This window comes from Leptidea sinapis, chromosome 37 (assembly GCF_905404315.1).
Source record: "Leptidea sinapis chromosome 37, ilLepSina1.1, whole genome shotgun sequence".
NCBI lineage: Eukaryota > Metazoa > Arthropoda > Insecta > Lepidoptera > Pieridae > Leptidea > Leptidea sinapis.
In genome coordinates, this window is record NC_066301.1 from 5097477 (window position 1) to 5119507 (window position 22031).

The window sequence follows — 22031 nt, forward strand, 5'->3', positions numbered from 1 at the left end:
CGTATCGCGGAACTCCGCGGCGAACGTTGGGACCGCTTGCTCGGCAACCTTAAGCCATCACATGTGGCTTTCTGGAAGCTGCCTCGCGCGTTCAAACAGGAGCCGCCCACTGTCATGCCTCCTTTGGACAGACCGGGACTGCAGCCGGCGCTCGATGACGATGAGAAGGCTGAATGCCTCGCCGATAGTCTCGAGAGTCAGTGCTCTCCAAATGCAGCAGCCGACCCGACACACGTTGACGAAGTTGATCGTGAAGTTGAACGTCGATCCGCTCTGAGCACTTCAGGCGACGTAATAAAACCCACCTCTTACGAAGAGGTGAAACTAATCATTAAGGAGCTTCACTCCAAGAAGGCCCCGGGGCCCGACACTATAAACAATAGGGTTCTTAAAATCCTACCCTCGACCCTTATTACTTTATTGGTTACCATTTTTAATATTCTATTGTCTAATAGCGCGTTCCCCGAACAATGGAAGGATTCCATTGTTATCGGTATCCCAAAACCCAATAAACCTAAAGCTAATCCGAGTAGCTATAGGCCTATTAGCTTAATTAACTCGATCGGGAAACTTTACGAAAGATTAATTCTCGCGCGTCTTAATCATTACATCGCGGAGCTTAACCTGATACCCGACATACAGTTCGGATTCAGAACCGCTCACTCATGTCCCCAGCAGGCTCACCGACTCACCGAGTACATTCTCATACGGCGTCAATTTCACGCTACCACGGCAGCCGTTTTTTTCGATGTCGCGAAGGCCTTCGACAAGGTATGGCACAACGGCTTAGTATTCAAGCTGTATCAACTGGGAGTGCCAGACAGGCTCGTGCGCATCATTCGAGCCTACCTTACCGATCGCTCCTTCCGATATCGAGTAGAGGGCACCCTATCCTCACCCAGACCCATCAGGTCTGGCGTGCCACAGGGCTCCGTCCTCTCTCCCACTCTTTTCTCGCTCTTCACGAGCGACATTCCCAAGTTTCCGAGTGTCCAGCTCGCTCAGTACGCTGACGACACGGCACTCTACTTCGGCTCCAACCGCTCAACCTTGAGCAAGAACATTAAAGTGCTTCAAGACGCCGTCGATGAACTAGGCAACTGGTTCAGAAAATGGCGGATTGAAGTGAACCCCACCAAGAGTGCAGCGGTACTCTTCGGTAACGCGAATAGCATCCGCGCTAAAAAACAACCGACTGACGTTATTAAACTGTATGAAACACCTATACCGTGGGTGAAGGATTACAAATACTTAGGAGTCACGTTCAACAGCAATATGAACTTCAAGAAACATATTGATACGGTATGCAATAGAGCCCGATTTGTCCTCAGTCGCCTTTATCCACTTGTGTGTGGGCGAAGCAAACTTCCGCTCAAACACAAAGTGACGATGTACAAAACCATCGTACGGCCCATACTGTCATACGCAAGCGTCGTTTTCGCGCACACCCGACCGAGCTACTTACGTCGTTTGCAAGTAGTGAAAAATAAATTCACGCGCATGGCAACCGGAGCCCCGTGGTTCATCCGAAACGTTGACCTTCACCGCGACCTAGAGCTTCCGACAATAGCTCAACACTTTAAAGAGATCTCGCGACGCTTCTTTGACAAGGCGCCTAACCATCCCAACATCTTGGTTAGGAAGGCATGCGGGTACACCCCCCTTCACCATAGTCTCAACCCAATAAGACGTCCCAGACATGTAACGGTAGACCCGGATGACGACATCACCATCGCGAACGCGACACCCACACAAACACCGACACAGACACGCACACACCGCCTTCGCAGGCGTAGGCGCGGTCAACCACCGCAAACCACTGGCACTCGTCACTCGGACGATGGCCAGCGGCCCGCACCCTAGATACACCACACATTGTTTTGATACCCGACGAGACGTTAGTCCTCGTCCTGTAATCGCTTCACTACACTCACTCACACACGGACTGACTGACGGACTGACATACACCACTTACACAATCACAAACACACTCCACAAACAGACACAAACAAACACAAACATACATGCACACAAACATTTACACTACGTACATACATACAAACACACATACATGCAATCATAAACACATACATACACACTTACATACATTACACAAAACATCACCACACTCGCCGGCGAGTGTGCTCTTATCACCTTTTCATCTTTCATCTTCATTTCATCTTCATTTTCATTCTCTCTCCTTCCCACAAGCACACAGCCGGTCTGAGGTTCGAGTCTCCTTAGGAGACGCCCCGCGACTGTTGTTGCGTAGTCTTTGCGGCCTCCACGGCCCACGTCCTACTTCGCTGTGAAAGCCAGAGCTGCTAACAGCACAGAGGAGGTTTTAGTCGGTATGGGGTGTCCGCTTACGCGGACACTCGAGTCCGACATATTACGCCCCGTTCCGGGGCGTAAATACGTAACAGTATTTCCTCCTCTCAAAAAAAAAAAAAAAAAGCTCTGTTTCATTAGGTTTGGAAATATACCGCAATCCACACACTTATTGAAAATTAAAGCTAAGTCTGTGGCTACAATTTCTATTACAGATTTCACTACGTTAACAGAGATTCCCCAGAGATCTTTAGTTTTCTTAACGCTAATTAGTCTAAACGTTTAAATAATCTCTATGCGATCTAAATGCTTAAATTTAAAGTTTGTATTACATAAAGATACGTTTTTCTGTAGCAGTATCATTGCAGATATAGGTGAGTAATTTAGATATTTTGTCGTAGAGACCAGTATATCAGTAAAAAACTTTTCAAATGTATCTGCGATTTCAGAATCTGTTTTTATGTTTCTGTTACCAATCTTTAATTTGACCAAATTATTTCTCTTATTGGTTTTACCGATCTCCTCATTTATAGTTATCCAAGTTGTTTTTATTTTGTCCTTGCTATTTTTAATCTTTAAACAGCAGCATTAAGCAGCAGTTATTTATAATATTAACACGCCACATACAACTAATTTCTTTTTCGATTACACATCTTCCATAGCTTTTTCAAATATTTCAAAATTTGCAAGCGGCGGTCTATATACACATACAATTATTTTTTTATCTCTATTGCAGATATTTTCACTAAACGCTCAACAGATAATGCTTCGATGTCTTTACGATTTTTGCACTGAAAGATCTATATATACATGAAAAAGAATTGAAAGTATTCAAAAGTATTAAAATTTCATCATTTTTAATCCTTTTTAATCAATATTTTTAACCAGGGCTCAGACACAGAGTTCAATAAAAATATTGATAAAGCGATTTTTATACCCTTAATGGAATATTATTCCAAACATTTTTAGTTAAATGTCTATTATGTGAAAAAAGATTTCAATTTTTAAGCTATTGCATAGCTTCTATCGCAGGCCTTGAGCGTGGAGACCGAATCCAGAAATTCCGCAACGAAAATAACCTAACACCCCACTTACTAGATGTATATATATATTTCGCCACGGTCATTACAGTTGCTGTGGAACAGCGGTTATCACGTAGGTATGCTTTTTGTGCAGAAGGTCCCAGGTTCGAGCCTGAAGTACGTCTTGTTTTTTTTTATTTTTTTTATCACGTTTTTAAAATTTTTATTATTATTTACATTTCTCCGAATCCATTGCATGCATTGAATGCATTTTAATCATCGCACTTTACTGGAGTACCTACACTGAAGAAGGGTCGAAAATACTTGGTACAAATGGTAATAAATTTCCACTTATTTTGGCTGGCGATTTCAACATCAACTTCGCTGATAAAAATCAGAGCGGTTGACAACTTTTCTTTCGAAAATATTGAATTTGAAAATGAATAATGATCCATAAGAACCCACAACAAAATATGGGACCACCATTGACGCGGTATTTTCCAGATATTTCCTGGGCGTCATCAATAGAGCACGGCAATACTTCAAGCCGGCCCACATTCTAGAGCTCTACAAAGCGCAGGTCCGGCCACACATGGAGTATTGCTGTCATCTCTGGTCTGGCGCACCCCAGTATCAGCTCGATCCATTTGACCGCGTGCAACGCAGAGCAGCTCGAATTGTCGAGGACCCAGTGCTCTGCGAACGGCTAGATCACTTGGCGTTGCGTAGAGACGTCGCTTCATTGTGTGTCTTCTACCGCATTTATCACGGGGAGTGTTCCGAATAGCTGTTTAACCTGATTCCTGCCGCCGAATTCCACCTTCGCACGACTCGCCACAAGTTAAGATAATAATATCATCCCCACCATCTGGATGTGTGGCGGTCCTCCACAGTGCGGTTTTCAAGGAGCTTTTTTCCGCGTACTACAACGCTGTGGAATGAGCTTCCTTGTGCGGTGTTTCCGGGACGATACGACATGGGTACCTTAAAAAAAAAAGTGCGTGCACCTTCCTTCAAGGCCGGCAACGCTCTTGTGGAAGTATTCCTCTGGTGATGCAAGAGAATGTGGGCGGCGGTGATCACTTAACACCAGGTGACCCGTACGCTCGTTTGTCCTCCTATTCCATAAAATAAAAAAAATTAGAAGATATCAAGTCTGAAACTTATGTTTCTTATTTCAGTTACCATAAACCTATAGTTTCAATGATAAATATTCCTGAATAACCTACATGTAATGTAAGATAATAAAAATATTTTGAACTATATTAACTTCTCATTTATTTAATAAAAGAAAAAAAAAATGTTTTCTTATCGGTCACCACGCTCAAAAAGTTGAACTTGAATTAATATCAAAGAAAAAAAAAACAAAGGAAAAAAAATACTGCATAAATAAATAATTATAATTGCATAAGTTGATAAAAAATACCGCGGCAGTCCCCGAGTGCCCCACGTTTTTTTTTTATTCGTTCCACAAGGAACAGGCTAAGATCAGAGACCACGCTACCTAGTCATCAGTTTTATATTACATAGATAAAAAGTTTCACCTTTACCGTGGTTTCATAAAACCACACAATTTGACCTTTTCGTGGGGGAAGATACAAGCCCAAATGTCGTATACTTGTGCAAGTATACTATATTAGAAATTAATACTAAACAGTCTTAGTTACCAGGTCCTAAAATTCCAACTATTAAAAATGAAGTAGTAACATGACACAATGCCAGATTCTTCATTGACAATTTGTTTAAAATTATGATTGTTGTCAACTGTCATGTGATAACCATAAGTTCTATGATTATAATTTAGAAAACTGAGTTTGTAGGTAGTGAAAACTGGTATTGTTTTCTTACTGATTTGTTTTAATATGACCTATAAACGTAAGAAATACCATCACGGTGATACACATTTAAAGAAAAGGTGGAGAGTGCGTAATCGAAAGAAGGACTTGGACCAAATTGATGGAGATCTAAAAGAAGGTACAACTCTCACACTGCACTGTTTGTGTTTGTCACGTGGACATATTTGACATTTAGATTTAAGGTTAAATGTCGAAATATATAATATATTTTATGTACCTATTACAGAAAAAGCTGAAATACTTCTAAATCAAGAAGTAGATTTGGATTTACCTGGTGCAGCTCAACACTACTGCTTACATTGTGCGCGTTATTTTATTGATGAGCAAGCACTAAAAGAGCATTTTAAAACAAAAGTTCATAAGCGAAGATTAAAGGCTCTTGAATTAGAGCCTTATACTATAGAGGAGTCTGAGAGGGCTGCTGGTTTTGGTAACTTCAAATTACCGAGTAAAAGAAAAATCGTCACTCAAAATACACAGATTGTTGATAAAGATGGTGACGTTATAATTGAAGAGGATACTGTACCTAAAAAGAAGAAAATTGATGAAAATGCTACTTAAAAGTATAACTGGTTTGTCAAAACATTTTTTTGTATCAAAGAAGTCAGTAAGATGTTCCACTTTATTTATAAATGGACCAAAGGCTACAGACAACTATGTTTTTTTGATACCATATATTGATTTAACAAAAGTTTCCAGTGATAGAGAACTATTACAAGATATGCTAAGCAAAAGACAATCATCATATGATTTAAACAAGTTGGAAGAACTCTGGAATGTCTACCAAGACTTAAAAAATAATGGGCATAAATATGAAAATATGAAAGACAAAATATCAAAGCAACTCAGTGAATTGTATAAAACCCAACCAGATAGTAAGGATATTGATAAACTTAAGATGCAAATTGGTTTAATAAAAGATAATTTAAAAATATTAAAATCACCATTGTGGTCAGCAGAAGAGGCAGCAATGCTACAATATTTAGAGTTACCTAATCTTTTACATAATCTAACACCATCAACGGAACCAGTATTAATTTATCAGCATCTAAAACCAGACATCAAAAATAAAAGTCACATTGACATAGGTGAAAAGTTGAATTTACTCAAATACACAAACAATTTAAATTATTATCTGAAAGGTGATGCAGCAGTATTTGAATTAGGATCACAATTTTTTTTTAGTAAAGTTTTGAGAAACCATAATTTCACACAATTTTCAAATACTGATTTTGTAAAGAGCCTTATTGTTGAAGGCTGTGGCACAGATCCCACAGATCCTAAGTCCTGTTTAACATTACAAAACAGTGGTGATGAAGGTGGTACTGACATGAGGTTGCATTTAACAGGAGCTTCATCACTTTTTTCCTTCTTTGCTTACCATGCTAAAAATCTATCACTGGTACAAAGCCTTCCTTTAAGGTATTTTTCTGTTGGAAGACAGTACATTCCCACCCCTGAAAAACAAAGTCTGCATAGTGTTGTGCAAAGTACTTGTGTGCAAACTTTTGAAGCCACAATGGATAGTGAGCAACTTGATACATCACTTAGTGAAACTATTAAACTTGTTATAGATTTATATAGTACATTAAATTTTAATTTTCGATTATGTTATGTCCCAGCTCATAAATTACAAATGTGGGAATCATTGAGACTGGCTATAGAAATGTATTCAGTTTCATTACAGAGTTTTGTGGAAGTTGGACATATATCTGTGAGTGGAGATTTTATAAGTAAAAGATTATTGTTTACATATATGGAGAAAAAAGACCAAAAGTTTCCACATATACTATCAGGTACTATATTAAATGTACCAAAGTTGTTAGCCTGCGTTTTGGAACAGGATAAAGAGTTTGTGATACCTTCACAGTTTACTGTTCATAACTGGACATAATGTTTATATGTAAATAAAAGATAAGACCTTTGACCTTTGCCTTATTTAAATAAACATAAGATTTATCTGATTAATCCATTGACATAAAATAAACACTTATAAAATTTGAATGAATGATGTTGGACTCGAACCCACAACTTCTGGCGTTCCATGCCGGTACTCTTACCAACTGAGCTAACATCTTGTTATAAAATCTTGTTTGCTTTGTTCAACTCTCAGGTTGTGGCTTCATCTACAGGATCTACTTTACAGTTGATAACCTGCTCAACCCCAATATTTGCATATTAGGAAATTGACTTGAGATGTCGCTCTTGTCATTCTAAAATATGTTATGTTTTTAAAGTGATAACCCTCACTTCTGGGATTAATACACAAAATAAAATAACTATATTCAATTATGCTCAAAAATTGTCTGAAGCAAAACTGCCAATGTGTCTATCGGGTAGAGAAAACTGCCAGTTCAGTTGTATTTCCACCGCTCTTCTCAAAGACAGTGTTGAGTGGAAAACAGTCCAAATTTTTTTTTTATATATAAGAGGGCGCAAACGGGCAAGAGGCTCACGGGATGGGGAGAGGTGAGGCAACCGCCCATGGACATCCGCAACATCAAGTGTGTCAAGAAATGCGTTGCCGGCCTTTAAGGAAAGGCCGGCAACGCTTTTTTCTTGAAGGTCCTTAAGTCGTATCTGTTCGGGAAAACCGCAGCCGGTAATTGATTCCACAAAGTGGCTGTGCAAGAAATTTCTAACGAAACGCGCGGTTGTGGAATGCCAGACGTATATGTGGTGCCGGTGGTACTTTGTACGTAGTGTCTGGTGGTGAAATTTGGCCGCTGGAATCAACCCGAACAGCTCCTCTGAGCATTCCCTGTGATAAATGCGGTAGAAGATGCAGAGAGAACCCACATCTCTATGCAATGCCAAAGAATCAAGCCGATCGGAGATGACGTGATGGTCGATGATTCGAACCGCTCTTCGTTGTGATAACAGCATATCTAAACATAAAAAGCATGCAGTGTCGTATTTCAGATAAGTGCCCCATTAAATTAACAAAATTGTAGTACAAACTTGACTTTTTTAATAATTTTGGTAGAGTTCTTGCCTCGTATTCCCGTACGTCTCGCGCGTGACGTAGTGTTACTACTTCTAATGAGAATAGACTGAACGGAATTTAAAATAAGTTAGGTTAGTAACGCAGGGCGATCTGTGCATAATTTTGCATTGGCGTCGGGTTTGTCCCAATCAGTTGTCGCCAACGCGGCTCGCAGATGTGGATAACCACATGCCATCCTTATTAGATCCTCTGCTAACTATAGGTACATCCCGATAGTTACCAGGTCTCTGTCGACGCAAGGAGCTTTCTTCCACGTACTACACAGCTGTGGAATAAGCTTCCGAGACGATACGACATGAGTACCTTCAAAAAAAGCGCGTGCACCTTCCTTAAAGGCCGGCAACGCTCCTGTGATTCCTCTGGTGTTGCATGAGATTGTGGGCGGCGGTGATCACTTAACACCAGGTGACCCGCACGCTCGTTTGCCCTCCTTCTTCCATAAAAAAAAACAAACCCAAAAAATGTGAACATTACTATGATCTCAAAATCTCACTTGGCCGGTTAATAAATATAATTTACATTCAAATAAAATAACAAAACAAACATCAAAATATATTTTAATCAAAGAGCAATATCAATTACGATTTCTAAGCAGTTGAATTGTTCTAATGCAATTTATAACGTCAGTTCCAAATTACAATTTACATTCATAATTGGTTTTAATCCAATTTGGTTTGCTTGTGTCAATAGGAGGCTCCATTGTTGATTCAATTATATTGACATGACCAGACTTTGTAACAAGCAGTAAAGTGTGTGTTCTGTAAAGATATACACAATTCGTTTAAAACAGATTTATGATATGAAGTACTTATTATATAATTCACCCGCATCACGCTGACGTATAGCATTCTACAACGGCGCGTTTTCCGAGAAACTTCTTCTCTTTCATCTCTCAAAACGCATCTCTTGGCCCCTGGTGTTGCGGATGTCCATGAGCGGTTCACTCACCAATTCCAAATTAATTATTATATAATTTACAAAGGTAAATAGGTATAGGTAATTTAAAGGCCGGCAACGCTCCTGTGATTCTGGTGTTGCATGAGAATGTGGGCGGCAGTGATCACTTAACACCAGGTGGTGTACACTCCGTTCAGGTGGACAAACTCCTTTTTCCATAAAAAAAGTAATTCGGTACTTTTGTAAGGAAACAAATTTTTATTTGCATAGCGGCCATTTTATATTTTAATTTAATTGTAGGTATTACATCATTATTTATGAGATTCACACCTCTAACAGATAGGGACGAATTTTGGCAGAGACATTGAGCACTGCTTACTTACAATAACGGTTAAGTCACAAACACTAGATACACTAGAATATTCTTAATGATTCTTAATTCTCATTGATTGATCTCATTGATACTCGTAATAATTCCAATGTGTGGTGTGTTCCGAGTAGGTAGGTTATTATAATCATTATTCATTGAGTTCCTCCCAACATAACTTAGAGACTAGGTCTCGCAATAAATTTGGTAACGCACAATTACAACGGTCGATAATAAAAGAAGTAGGAAAGAAACTAAGATGAGATTAGAAAAATAATTTACCTTGTTCCATATCTGATTTTTGGAATGGCAACAAAGATGGAACTAAACAACTCATAGCTATCGGGTTTGGCTAGTTCGAGGACCTCATCAGGCAAATGTCTGCAAAAAATATTTTGTGTTTTATTCAATACATACCTGACTTTGGCTTATACCAATACACATGCGGATTATAGTAGGCCCTCACTCAAATATTTTTCTGTGCCCTTTACTAATGAACATGTAATTTCAAGTTCTTACTTTTCTCTACATTTCAAAATGTTAAACAGTTCTTCAGTCAACTGGTCCCTTTGTTCTTCTTTAGAAAATCGTTCACAAACATTTTGAAACATCTTCAAACCACCTTTAACTTTTGTTAGGCATGTACCAGGAACAGTGTTGGAGAATCCCACATACTTTTCATTCCATGTATCTAGCCTATTTGTAACATTGTTGTATGTTTGAATTACTGGGGTAAGATTTCTGAAAATCATAATACAATTTCTTATAATCTACATTACATTGTAAATTGACTCACATTTATGCATGCTAACAGCATTGACTTACTCCACTCTTCTTAAAGAGAATTGGCACAAATCAATGTCACTTGGATGTATGAGAAAGCAATGGAGATTCCATTAATCCATTGGGCTCTGTTTTGAGTTGTTGATCCTATTTTTGAAAACTACCTCCTACATGCAAACCTATAATAAACTAGGCATAGTATATATATCTTGATTTTTACACAAGACACTCAAATAATAATTATGCATAGCTTACCCATCAAAGGTTACAGACACCAAGATAAACTGGTTACAATTCTGTGAATAATCATTTATATCTTCAATAAATTTATCTGCTGATATGTCGGTCATGATATATTCTTTTAACACCTTGCCTCTACCTAGAATATAATATATAAAATCACACAAGTCTTAGTGGTCCCTCATAACTTAGTAAGAAGAAGAAGAGTTCACTTACATAACTGAACTCATCTTTAACACAAGTAAATACATAAGTAAAAGATGAGTTTATATTTTCTAGGTGAGTGTATTACATATAAACTGTGGTTCATGAGCTGGTATAATATACTTACTGGTTTCAGTTGTTTTAGCAGTCCCTGGAATATTTAGCATTGCTCCAAACTTTTTATATGATTTAGAAAATGCTAGCCAAGTCCCTTGACATGGTGCTGCTAAATCTATACCTAAGATCAAATAATGCACATCAGATATAAAATCAAAAATACCTACATGTCAAGAAACACCATAAGGAAATACAAAGATAGATTATGTATGGAGTAAAGCTGAATGAACAGAAGCAGAACCTGGACCTTGACTTGGAAAGTGATGTGCAACCTGTAAGTCTTTGAGATTTTGTGCTGATTAGATGTATGAAAATAATAAGATGGACTTTAATGGATACAAAGGTTTCACAAAGAAGAAATGAGAGAAGCAAGACAACCACTGCAGAAATACACAGATATGACAGATTTATAAAAAAAAATCATTGAAAGAAAAACAGGCAGAGGGAGACAACTGATAAGTTCATATCAAGAAGAGAATAAATGTCAATGTGTATAAGGTCAATAAGGTGTTTCATTGAAATTATAAAAAGTGGTATGTACTTATATCAGAAAATACATTACCTCCATATGTATTGTGGTCTTTATCCCATGGGCCCATTCTTTGTGATGGACGATCATAATATTCATCTCTATTACTAGCTAATATGAGACTGTAATCACTGTTTGAATCAAGTGACCCATTGTACATAAATATTATGCACATTTTGTAAGAAATTATTATCAATAATTCCAGATGGACTTTAGGTTAAGATAAAGATATCATTATATCTAACTTGGCAACAATTAGACAATACCTGCTAGTTGTTAACTCTGTTTATTTATGTATAAGTACTATGTTTCAAAAGTGAAATAAATATTATCTTCTGGGGCATTTCCATCTGTTTTCCAACCGCGCAAAATAATTCTAAAGCACTGCCTTTCTAAGTTTAATTTTTTTAATATTATTAAAGATAAAACTGCAACTGTGTAGTTAAATGTTATGTGCCTAATGAACTTATGAAGTAATGAGATACGACTTATGTACCTACAGTCGCTTGTTTTGTATTGTACCAAATCTTGATACCAACATAATCAACTAATGACGTACCTAATATAAGAGCTGCCAATATTATATTATTTATTTATATGTGTATATATATATATATATATATATAATATAAGGCCGGCAACGCTCTTGTGATTCCTCTGGTGTTGCAAGAGAATGTGGGCGGCGGTGATCACTTAACACCAGGTGACCCGTACGCTCGTTTGTCCTCCTATTCCATAAAAATATATATATATATATATATATATATATATATATATATATAATTAAGTATATATATATATATATATATACTTAATTTATACATATTATTTAAACCAAAACTAACAAAATAGTCGAATATATGATAAAGTGCGTTTCGTCAAATAGTTCCTATGCCGTCATGTTGGTAGCACTGGTTGTCAAAAGTGTCAACACGGTGTGCCGCTGCTCCAGATTTTCACAAGTTAAATTGAGATTCTGTCATAAATCATGCCGAAAACATTAAAAAGTGGTGAAAGAATGATGGTGTTGGAAGTGAAAGACTTTTGTGAGCGTGAAAAACGTAACGAGGCCCCACTTATTCCATTAAGATGTGTACAAGCTCGGGTCGCCGCCATTACAGGTAAGTCAAATAGGGCTGCCAGTGTCAGGGCCCCAATTCTCGCTCCACCCGATATAAATATCGTGTGTGATATGACGTCCTGTCACTATCGCGCATGCAGGTTTCTCCGTGCGCGCAAACGAGACAGGACATTATATCGTATGTGATATGCTTATCGGGTAATTCGAGAATTGGGGTCCTGATTACCAGGTCCACGACTAAACTCAAATTATTGTGTTTTAACATTCTAATATTCCTATTGTATTTTATTCTAATTACCTATACTATTTTTAGTGTTAATTCACTTGACCTTTTTAATAAAGTACCTAGGTACAAAAATCTGACAATAGTCAGGGTCTGAAATATTTGTCATTTGTCAATAACTAAATAATAATTGTTGCACTACAAAAGTAGAACTAGCTATATTCTACCTATTGAAAGCAATAATATAGGAGTAATGTGCTATAATTGTGTTATAATTTATAAAATTTAATTTTCTTTTAGGAATATCTGAAAAGACCGTGACGAAAATTACTAAAGAAGGTAAAGTGGCAGCTTCAACGTCGACTAAAGTGACTACTCCTCGCAAAAGTGGCCCACGACGAAAAAGCCCTATAAGGCATAAAATACATGAATTTTATTCTGTAAGAAAGGAATTACCTACATTAACAAAACTATTGCATGAAATGCGAAATGAGATAGATTATAAAATTATAATATTATATCACCACTTTGTGAAGAATTATAAAAAGTATGGGATTTTATTTCAAAAAATGCAAATCCAAGAGAAAGGTTTTGATGGAACGATGTAATAATTTCTATATATAATAATTTTTTTATTTAATATAAATTCTTTCATTTGACTCCCATATCTTAGTGCCTCAATAATTTTTATATAAACATCAAATAAATCTATGTTTATAATTAATACAAACTTGTACGATTCTTCCTTAATTTTTAAATTATGTGGATCCATTCTCGCTATCCTCCTTTATTTTTACATAGACTTCATAGATAAGCGATTCATCATAATATAATAAATTATAATGACGTTAACTCGAAGCGATAAAATGGACTAACCTACATGAATATTTTATTCAACCATAAATCTAACGGGGGTTTTATCGAGTATACTTAATGAAAAATGATTCAAAATATTGTTCTTTTATTTTATTTTAGTTTGAGCCGATGGTCTTGTTACCAAATACCAATGTTGTAAATAAAAAAGTATATACTGACGTCTGACAAAATACAAATGACAATGAATGATGTGACTAGGTAGGTACTTAATACTTACTGAAAATCAATTGTATTTTAGAAAGTGCCTTTGAAATTAACAAACAATCCATGGCCTCTTTAGAGTAAGTGTTCTGTGATGCTGGCTCATTTATCATTATCACAGAACACTTTTATTGTGTCATTATAGCAATGGAATCTAACATATCGTTCTATAGTTTACCTGTAAGTTACCATAATTTCGCTTTTACATTTTATTTGCTTTATTTTGTTTTTGTGCCTAGTACATAATCTATTCATTTTTATTTTATAGTTTTTAGACTGCGAACATGTTGAATTAGACCTAAAAAGGGAAACTGATTGTCAGTTTGATATTCATAATACTCTATCAGCAAGCAGTGCATTACTTGGAGGAGATGATGTTCTAGCCCAATTTCTAACTGATGGCCCCTTGGAGGAACCTGATCTAAATGGGCCAGCATCATTGCATTGTGAGATTTGTAAGAAGCAGTTTGACAATGCTAAGAAGTATCATGGACATTTAAGGGTTCATTCAAAAGATAATCTATGGATTTGTGGTAAGTTTTGATTTACTTTTTCTTCATGATTCAATAAAGTGAAATACAAATATGAATACATCACATTTACTTGTGAGTTTTCAATAAAAAAATTAATGACTACATGAAGTAGTTATCAATTATGTACAATCATTTCAATGGCTAAAAATATTTAGATTCCTAAATTGAATTTTGTTATTATAGTTTTTTTCAACTTTATTCTATGAAATATCTTTGTACTTATTAAATGGTGTAGCCTTTATTGTCAACGACAGCTCTGCAACAAGGTGGCATTGATTTAAGCAATGTTAGACATTTTTCTATTGGGATTGAGTTCCATGCATCTACAAAAGCCTCATAGAGTTCTTTTTGTAACAGTTATGTTTGTTTTGAGACTTTCTTTTTAATCACATACTAACGATTTTCAAAAGGGTTTGAGCCCAAACTATTTTCAGGCTAGCTAAGACAAAATATGCTGTTCCCTATTTAACAATTGACACTATTGGCCGTGTGTTTAGGGTCATTACCATGAATGATCCAGGTTACAGGCAAAAAGTCGTCGGAGTAGGGAATCATTATGTCCTCCAATATGTTTTGGTACTGAAATTGATGCATTGTACCTTCAATCTTTCGATCAGGTGCAACTCCATGTCTGAAAAAACATCCCCATACTTTGATATTGCACCCACCATGCTTAACTATGCTCCTTGTGTATTAATTATTGAGAGTATGGTATAAGATATCTAATATAGCACTTTCTGTCTGACCATGCTTATTTTTGTATCATGTGAGAATAACACTTTTTTCCGTACTTGTACGTGTTGTCTTTCGGTGTTGCTTCATTTTTAATCTAGTTGGAGCCTTTAAATCTTGTTTAGCAACATGTATGATTAGCATATATTCTCTGGGCAATTTTTTTTGTTCGACTCATTCTACGAATGTTTTCAATAGTTCCGTTCTTCTACAATTGTCAATAGCATTATAAACTTTCCTTACAGATATTTAAAATGTTCAGCTATTGTCCTGTACATCCACTTTTGATTGAAATGCAAATTAACTATTAATTGTCTAGTTGAAGCATCAAATTCAAATATTTTTATTCAAAATAGGATGTGAAATCACTTATTGAAAGTCAAAAAAACTACCACCCATTCCAAAATGAATGCCTCAGGCCTGAGAAGAATGGGCGCAACAAACTCAGCAGGCTTTTTTTTCATCAAAAATATGTTTTACAATTAAAGTAACATTTACAAAGTAACAAAGTAAGATTGTACATTTAAACTTATTATTTAATAGCCTGAGGGTGGTCGCTCCATTCCCAATATGTGGTATCATTAAGAAAGTCATTTATGTTATAGTAACCTTTACCACACAAATGTTTTTAACAATTCTTTTGAATTACGTAATACTTTTGTTTTGAACATTTTCTGGGATCTTGTTGTAAAGCATTTACATCGCCACACAAAAGACTTACTAACTCGACTTAGCCGAGTAGTAGGCATCATCAATTTATGTCTGTTCCTGGTGTTATCACAACTTTTATTTTTGTCCATTATGAACAAAACTTATTATGCACAAAATGCCAAATTTATGTTTATGCCCCCAAATCAATAAAGTTTTTTACTAAAAATTAAAAATAGAAAAAACCATGGATGCTTTTCTAAATTGTTTCTAATTAGCTGTCCTAAGTGGTCAGTAACATAAAATACACCTAAACCCTACACAAACACCTAAACAATAAAGGTTTATACTCTTTTTGTGATTAAAGGTTACATATACTTTGGTTTTTTATATAGTGAGTGGCTATATTCTTGCATGATTAATAATTTCTGATGTTATACTTCTAGAATTCATATGAAGTGTTTCTAATTATAATATGTCCACCACTGTATATGCAATCAGTTTTAGGGCCTTTTTCACAATATACAAGTAAAATAGAACATTCACAATTAAAGCTCACATAAGTTCAGGGTAAAACAGATTGTGTTTCACAATTACTTTACTGCTATTTTTATTTACCAGATGACTTATTAGCAGGTTGGTTTTGGTATGGCAATTTCAACCTTTGGCTAATGAAAGGCTGTTGCTTTATCATTGGGCTGGCAAGACAGTCTATTTTGTATCTCTCTGAGTCTAATTTCATCTGTGTGTGAGTGTGATAGTGCATTGGTACAGAAATAAAATTTTGGAAAAAATATAAAATTAGCCAACTCACTAATGATAAAAATTATAATTTATATTGTTCATTTATTTCAGATAAGTGTACTGATCAAAAGTTTACTACAAAGCAACACTTAATGAAACATAGTTTGACTCATAAGCCGCTAGCTAGAGTCTGGAAGTGTCCACAGTGTAGCATGGCGTTTGAAGCACTTTGGCGATTGCAACAGCACTTGTTCTCTAAACATCTTCATTACAAGTAAATATATTATTTGCTTTCTTCAGTAAAGTTATCTGATATTTATTTCTTATAAATTAAAATCTCCTGCTCATGGTTAGACCCTTACATTATTATTAATACCTACACATTCAGTCGGAATTACAACATTAAAATCATTAAGAGAAAAATTTAAAAAAATAATCATTTTGACAACATTCTGTTGCTTCTCAACATATTCTTGGTAGTGTTCTATATGTTCATAAGCACATTGAGGAATTTGCTAGAAACTGTGGCAAACATAATGTTAACATGTGGAATAAATATAAACTTGTTATGCCTTCTACTTGGCTAAGTCGAGTTAGTAAGTCTTTTTGGGGGCGATGTATATGCTTTTACAACAACATCCCAGAAAATGTTCAAAACAAAAGTATTCGATATTCAAAAGAATTGTTAAAAAACGTTTGTGTGGTTTACCACACCTTTAGGTTACCATAACATAAATAACTTTCTTTATGATACCACAGATTGGAAATGGTTTTGGGAAATTTTATTGTATTGTTTGCTCATGACATTTATGTAATTTTTAAGCGCCATGCAGATCAATGCACTCTTAAAGCTAGTATATATTTATTGTAGACAACTATAAAAGAGTGTTACACCAAAAACAGTTGAGATATAAGCTACTTATATGATGACACCCCGGTGACAATGCTGAACATCTTGTACTTAAAGTCAGTATATCACACTCCAAATTTTGGGTGTGTTTTACAGTCCTTCGTTGGGTGTTGATTATTTTAGTTCATTTGAATCTATTCTTGAACATCTCACTCCATTTTATGAGCATGTGATCTTAATGGGAGATTTGAATACCTGCATGTGTCATCACAGCTGAAAGCTCAAATCTATAATTGACTCCTTAAACTTGCAGCTATTTCCTTTAAAGCCTACTCATAATCTACCTAATTTTGGATGGTTGCCACTTGATCTAATCATTGTATCAAAAATTAACCTTGAACATAAGCATGGTCAGTTCACTTCAGTGCCTTTTTCATACCACAATCTGATATTCTTGTCATACAATGTCCGAATACCTAAATTAAAACCACAAACAGTTTGGCTGTGTAACTCCAATAACCTTGATATGGATCATTTCAACTATGATGCCAGAATTATCGATTCGGTTGTCGTATATAATAATGACTCCATTGATACTACAATCAGTTTTTCAACTTTCTAATTTTACAGCTATTCATGCGTTTCTTAGACTTGTTAAAAAGAAACATCTCCCCGCTCCTTGGGTCACAGATGAAATTAGAACCTTAATAAATGTAACAATTTGGGCTTTAATAAAGTACAAAATTAGGAAATCTATCGAGTTATATAAAAGTAACCGAAACCGATGCAATAGAATATGTAGGGATTTTCAAGAACGTCACATATTTAAATCAGTCGATAATCCCGATCCTGCTAAAGTTGGTAAACTTTTAAGATTGGTGTCGGAAAACAGCATCAAACAGGTCTTCCTGCTTCACTTAACGTCAATTCTCTTAATGGGCATTATTCAAGCTCTTCTATTCTTCTTGATCATAATACAAAGCTAACTACACTAAATACCTACTCTCTCTAATTTTTTTTATGTAAAAAAGGAGGACATAAGAGCATACGGGTCACCTGGTGTTAAGTATTCACCGCCGCCCACATTCTCTTGCAATACCAGAGGAATCACAGGAGCGTTGCCGGCCTTTAAGGAAGGTGTACGTGCTCTTTTTGAAGGCATCGAAGTCGTATCGTCCCGCAAACACCGCACAAGGAAGCTCAATCCACAGCTTTGTAGCACGTGGAAGAAAGCTCCTTGAACGGTTTTCAAGTGAGGAGGTGGAATAGCATTCAGTTGAAATAGCTCTTCGGAACACTCCCTTTGTAAAAATGCGGTAGAAGACACACAATGAAGCGTCGTCTCTACGCAACGCCAAGTGATGCAGCCGTTCATAGAGAACTGGGTCCCTGAACATTCGAGCTGCTTTGCGTTGCACGCGGTCAAATGGATCTAGCTGATACTGGGGTGCGTCAGACAAGAGATGACAGCAATATTAATAAGTATTGCCGTGCTCTATTTATGACGCCCAGCTTCTTCTCCAGCTCATGATGACCACGGAATTGGCAATCGCTCGAGATTTCGAGACCCAGTATTCCGATACAAGGCGAGGCTTCAACGGAAGTGTTGTCGAAGAGCGGAGATACGAGATATGGGGGTTTTTAGTGGTAAACGCGTATACTTGAGTCTTCTGGCGTTTAAATTGGACAAGGTCAATTTACCGCATTCCGCGACTTTCGCGAGAGAGGACTCGATAGAAGACACAAGTTTCTCCCGGTCGACGATTTCCCGAGAGAGACCAGTGCTGTCGTCTGCATAGCAATGTGTGTGGACGCTGATTACTTTCGATAGCCGCTGCCCATCGATGTGTTAGGTATACCAGAAGATCGCCTGCCGAGCGACCATGGCGAAAGCCGTACTGTCGGTCGTTGATCAACTGGTGACCCTCTATACCAAGAGATAGATAATTAACCGCTAGAATTATGCTCTCCATGATTTTAGAGAGCAATAGTAATAGGCCTGTAGTTTGCCGGATCCGAACTGTCTCCTTTTTGTCGGATCGGATGGACAAGGCCTGAGTCAGGGACTACGCCTTTTGATTAAGAGTGCCGGAATAAACGTGTTAGCACCGGCGTCAACTCAGGGGCACACTTTCTAAGCATGATTGGGGATACATATATTTATGTAAATTTTTGACCCTTTTAATGTATTTTTTTCTCTTTTACTGTATAACAAATGGTCGCCTGGAAGAGATCACTAAGGCCGCATTTGCACCAAATGATATTTATTTGTATTTAAATTATATTTTGTTAATGTGGTGTCAAAAAAATTGTAATAAATAAATAAAATGTCATTGTTAGCATATTTATGAAATATTAATTCAGTTTCCCAAAAATTATCATCTTTATTGTTACAACACTAGAAATAAAGAATTGCTAAACTAATTTTAGTAGGCTTCATAATGGGTAGATGTATACACTTTTATAATAAAGACCCAGGGGCTGTTCAGTCGTTAAGAGTCTGTTGTTAATCTATCTAGAGTTTTTCTTTCAGCGCGCCATTTGTTTTCAAAGCTGTGATAGTGTTTTAATTGACATCAAAATGTATTCAGAAGCGAACAATTTAGAGTTTATAGATTAGAGGCATATGCCTTTATGGCTGTTAAAGTCTCTTTGATTATTCAAACTTAACTGAATCATTTCTAATTGAGAGAGACAATACATATAAATCTGAATTAATCTGGTTGCAGGCCTCACAAGTGTGACAAGTGTGAGAAATCATTCACCAAGTTGTCAGATTTGCAAAAACATAAAGATGTCCATGAAGGTAAGTCCATAGCTAATGCTTAGTGATTAGTGAATAGTGATTAGTGTGTGTATATAACTTGTCATCCATCACTTGATCTGAAATGTTTTCTGGCAAATTGCTCCTGGGACACCTGTTCTTGCCAAAAACCTGACATTTGACTCGCATCATATTGGCACTTTTATATTTACAACAATCATCTTTCATGTAACCTACAAAAATATTTTTTTTTGCAAATAAACCTAACAGGGGTTTTTCTTGTAATTGTATCGAATTTGGGTTTGAGTTGATGATCTTGTTACCAATGCTCTAAATAAATAAAACAATTGTCACTTTTATGGACAGACAATGCCACTTAATATAAGAATGTTGTAACTGATCACCTCCAACCATTGTCAAGCCTATGGGTTAAGTAGTATACAAGTCTAACTATCAAGTTAAATCCTATATATTTTAATCTTTATTATATCTAGGGTCTTAGGGTCACTAAACACCACAATGGACTTCCCACTTTGTGAATTGCACAATTTGCTCATATTAAATTTTTGTGTTGCCTTCTTCATGTGCAGCAGCACGGAATAACTAAAGACAGCGAAGGATTTTCATTTCAATGACGACTACCTTTACCTGGTCCTTTTTTTCCTTGGTGAAGGAAAGATTCCTTGCATGATGAGTTACACCATATGGTACTTATCAAGACTCCATGGGTCTACGAATCTAGCCATACAACAGGACAGAAAATACATAGTATTCCCGTTACATACTTGAAGTAAAGTACAGAAAGTTACAGTATTTATAACTCAACCAAAAATGACCTAGAGAATCATTAAGAGAGTTTAAAAATATATATATATCCCTGTAAATTTACATCATGTGAAATTCAAAAGAATGGTGAAAAAATATTTGTGTGGAAAAGATAACGATAGTGTAATTGATCAACAGGCTAGTATACAATAAATTTAACTGTAACGCAATTCCATCTTTAAAACCAGGCTGATCTGAGTTTCCTTCCCCAATAATTGAAGGCCTGAGGGATATTTTTTTCATTTCTCATACTCGGAAAGTAATGTTATTTTGATCTGCTTATTGGGTGGAAAATGCTGCTTCCCCCCATAGGGAGGGAAAAACTCATACAAATTACTTCCCACCTAAGGGCCGGAATGAACTTTAAAAATAGAACTGCTGTCAGCTGTGAAAAGTTTTATGTAAAAAACAGCCAGTATGAACTTAGCGCAAACTTCTTTGAGCGGAATAAGCCGCAACAATTACGCGGTGAGTTCCATATTTATTTAAAAAGTCGACTTAAATTGTCCTAATTTGACAATTAATTTAAAATAGGTACTACTAATATTATTATATATTATCAATGAGTAGTTTAGATAAACAACTACTTTTATTTTCCTCATGTTCGAAATGAAAAGTAGAGTGTTTAACACGGGTAAAAGAATCAATTCCTACTCGGACTATAGCCGGTAAATACCTCGGGAATTGATTCGTTTGACCCTCGGTTAACAATCTACTATTCTTATGTGACTGACAGGCGACAGCGCATTAATAATGCTGTTATGATTGGGGGAGGTCATCTACAGTAATGTGAGCGACGTATGAAGTAAGACAACTCTCGAAGTAACTTTTCAATAGGCTTGGTCAACAAAACACCAAAATGACTGAATATATTATAATTTGTATTTTTATGTATGTAAGTGTGTATTTTTATACTTTAATGCCCTTGATGTTTAGTAACAACAGCATAAATAATAACGTAATAAGTTTTTTCTGTAAAAATTGATTTCTCTGTGGTCAGTAAGAACTGAACGGCTGGATCACTTGGCGTTGCGTAGAGACGTCGCTTCATTGTGCGTCTTCTATCGCATTTATCACGGGGAGTGTTAAGAAGAGCTGTTTTACCTGATTCCTGCCGCCTACTTCCACCTTCGCACGACACGTCACAAATTAGGATATCATCCCCACCATCTGGATGTGTGGCGGTCCTCAACTGGGCGCT

General features: G+C 36.4%; 3 protein-coding genes across 7 annotated transcripts in view; 2 read left to right on the top strand and 1 right to left on the bottom strand.

Moving 5' to 3' along the window:
* The first annotated feature begins 5115 nt into the window (after nucleotides 1-5115).
* Nucleotides 5116-5910, top strand: LOC126975786 (zinc finger protein 593 homolog). Its single transcript, XM_050823826.1, has 2 exons — nucleotides 5116-5327; nucleotides 5436-5910. Exons 1-2 carry the CDS (start codon nucleotides 5216-5218, stop codon nucleotides 5768-5770), a joined length of 447 nt encoding a protein of 148 aa, XP_050679783.1. The 5' UTR covers nucleotides 5116-5215; the 3' UTR covers nucleotides 5771-5910.
* Nucleotides 5911-8755: 2845 nt separating this feature from the next.
* LOC126975780 (transport and Golgi organization protein 2) lies at nucleotides 8756-11933 on the bottom strand. Its single transcript, XM_050823820.1, has 6 exons — nucleotides 11913-11933; nucleotides 10835-10945; nucleotides 10519-10642; nucleotides 10000-10221; nucleotides 9763-9861; nucleotides 8756-8974 (listed from the first exon to the last, which is right to left on the bottom strand). The coding sequence occupies exons 2-6, from the start codon at nucleotides 10872-10874 to the stop codon at nucleotides 8851-8853; spliced, it is 609 nt and encodes a 202-aa protein (XP_050679777.1). The 5' UTR covers nucleotides 10875-10945; nucleotides 11913-11933; the 3' UTR covers nucleotides 8756-8850.
* Nucleotides 11934-13729: 1796 nt separating this feature from the next.
* LOC126975738 (zinc finger protein 573-like) overlaps nucleotides 13730-22031 on the top strand; it is a 358061-nt gene continuing 349759 nt past the window's right edge. For 4 of the 5 annotated variants that reach the window (XR_007731783.1, XR_007731784.1, XR_007731785.1 and 1 more), the window contains exons 1-4: nucleotides 13730-13914; nucleotides 14003-14267; nucleotides 16503-16665; nucleotides 19971-20047. Coding sequence is in view for 2 of the 5 variants with exons in the window: in XM_050823749.1 (XP_050679706.1) it covers nucleotides 13882-13914; nucleotides 14003-14267; nucleotides 16503-16665; nucleotides 19971-20047 (538 nt within the window). In the remaining 3 variants the exon portion in view is untranslated. Of the gene's footprint in view, nucleotides 13915-14002; nucleotides 14268-16502; nucleotides 16666-19970; nucleotides 20048-20482; nucleotides 21299-22031 lie in introns of those variants that run through there. The other variant, XM_050823750.1, reaches the window with a different exon arrangement.

Excerpts from the sequence above, each read along its gene's own strand:
- LOC126975786 (XM_050823826.1), top strand. The coding sequence starts at position 5,216 with ATGACCTATAAACGTAAGAAATACCATCACGGTGATACACATTTAAAG. Across the intron at positions 5,328-5,435 it reads TGATGGAGATCTAAAAGAAG|AAAAAGCTGAAATACTTCTA; the intron begins GTACAACTCTCA and ends TACCTATTACAG.
- LOC126975780 (XM_050823820.1), bottom strand. The coding sequence starts at position 10,874 with ATGCTAAATATTCCAGGGACTGCTAAAACAACTGAAACCA. Across the intron at positions 10,643-10,834 it reads TGCTAAAACAACTGAAACCA|GTAGAGGCAAGGTGTTAAAA; the intron begins GTAAGTATATTA and ends ATTATATTCTAG. Across the intron at positions 10,222-10,518 it reads GTGTCTGTAACCTTTGATGG|AAATCTTACCCCAGTAATTC; the intron begins GTAAGCTATGCA and ends TATGATTTTCAG.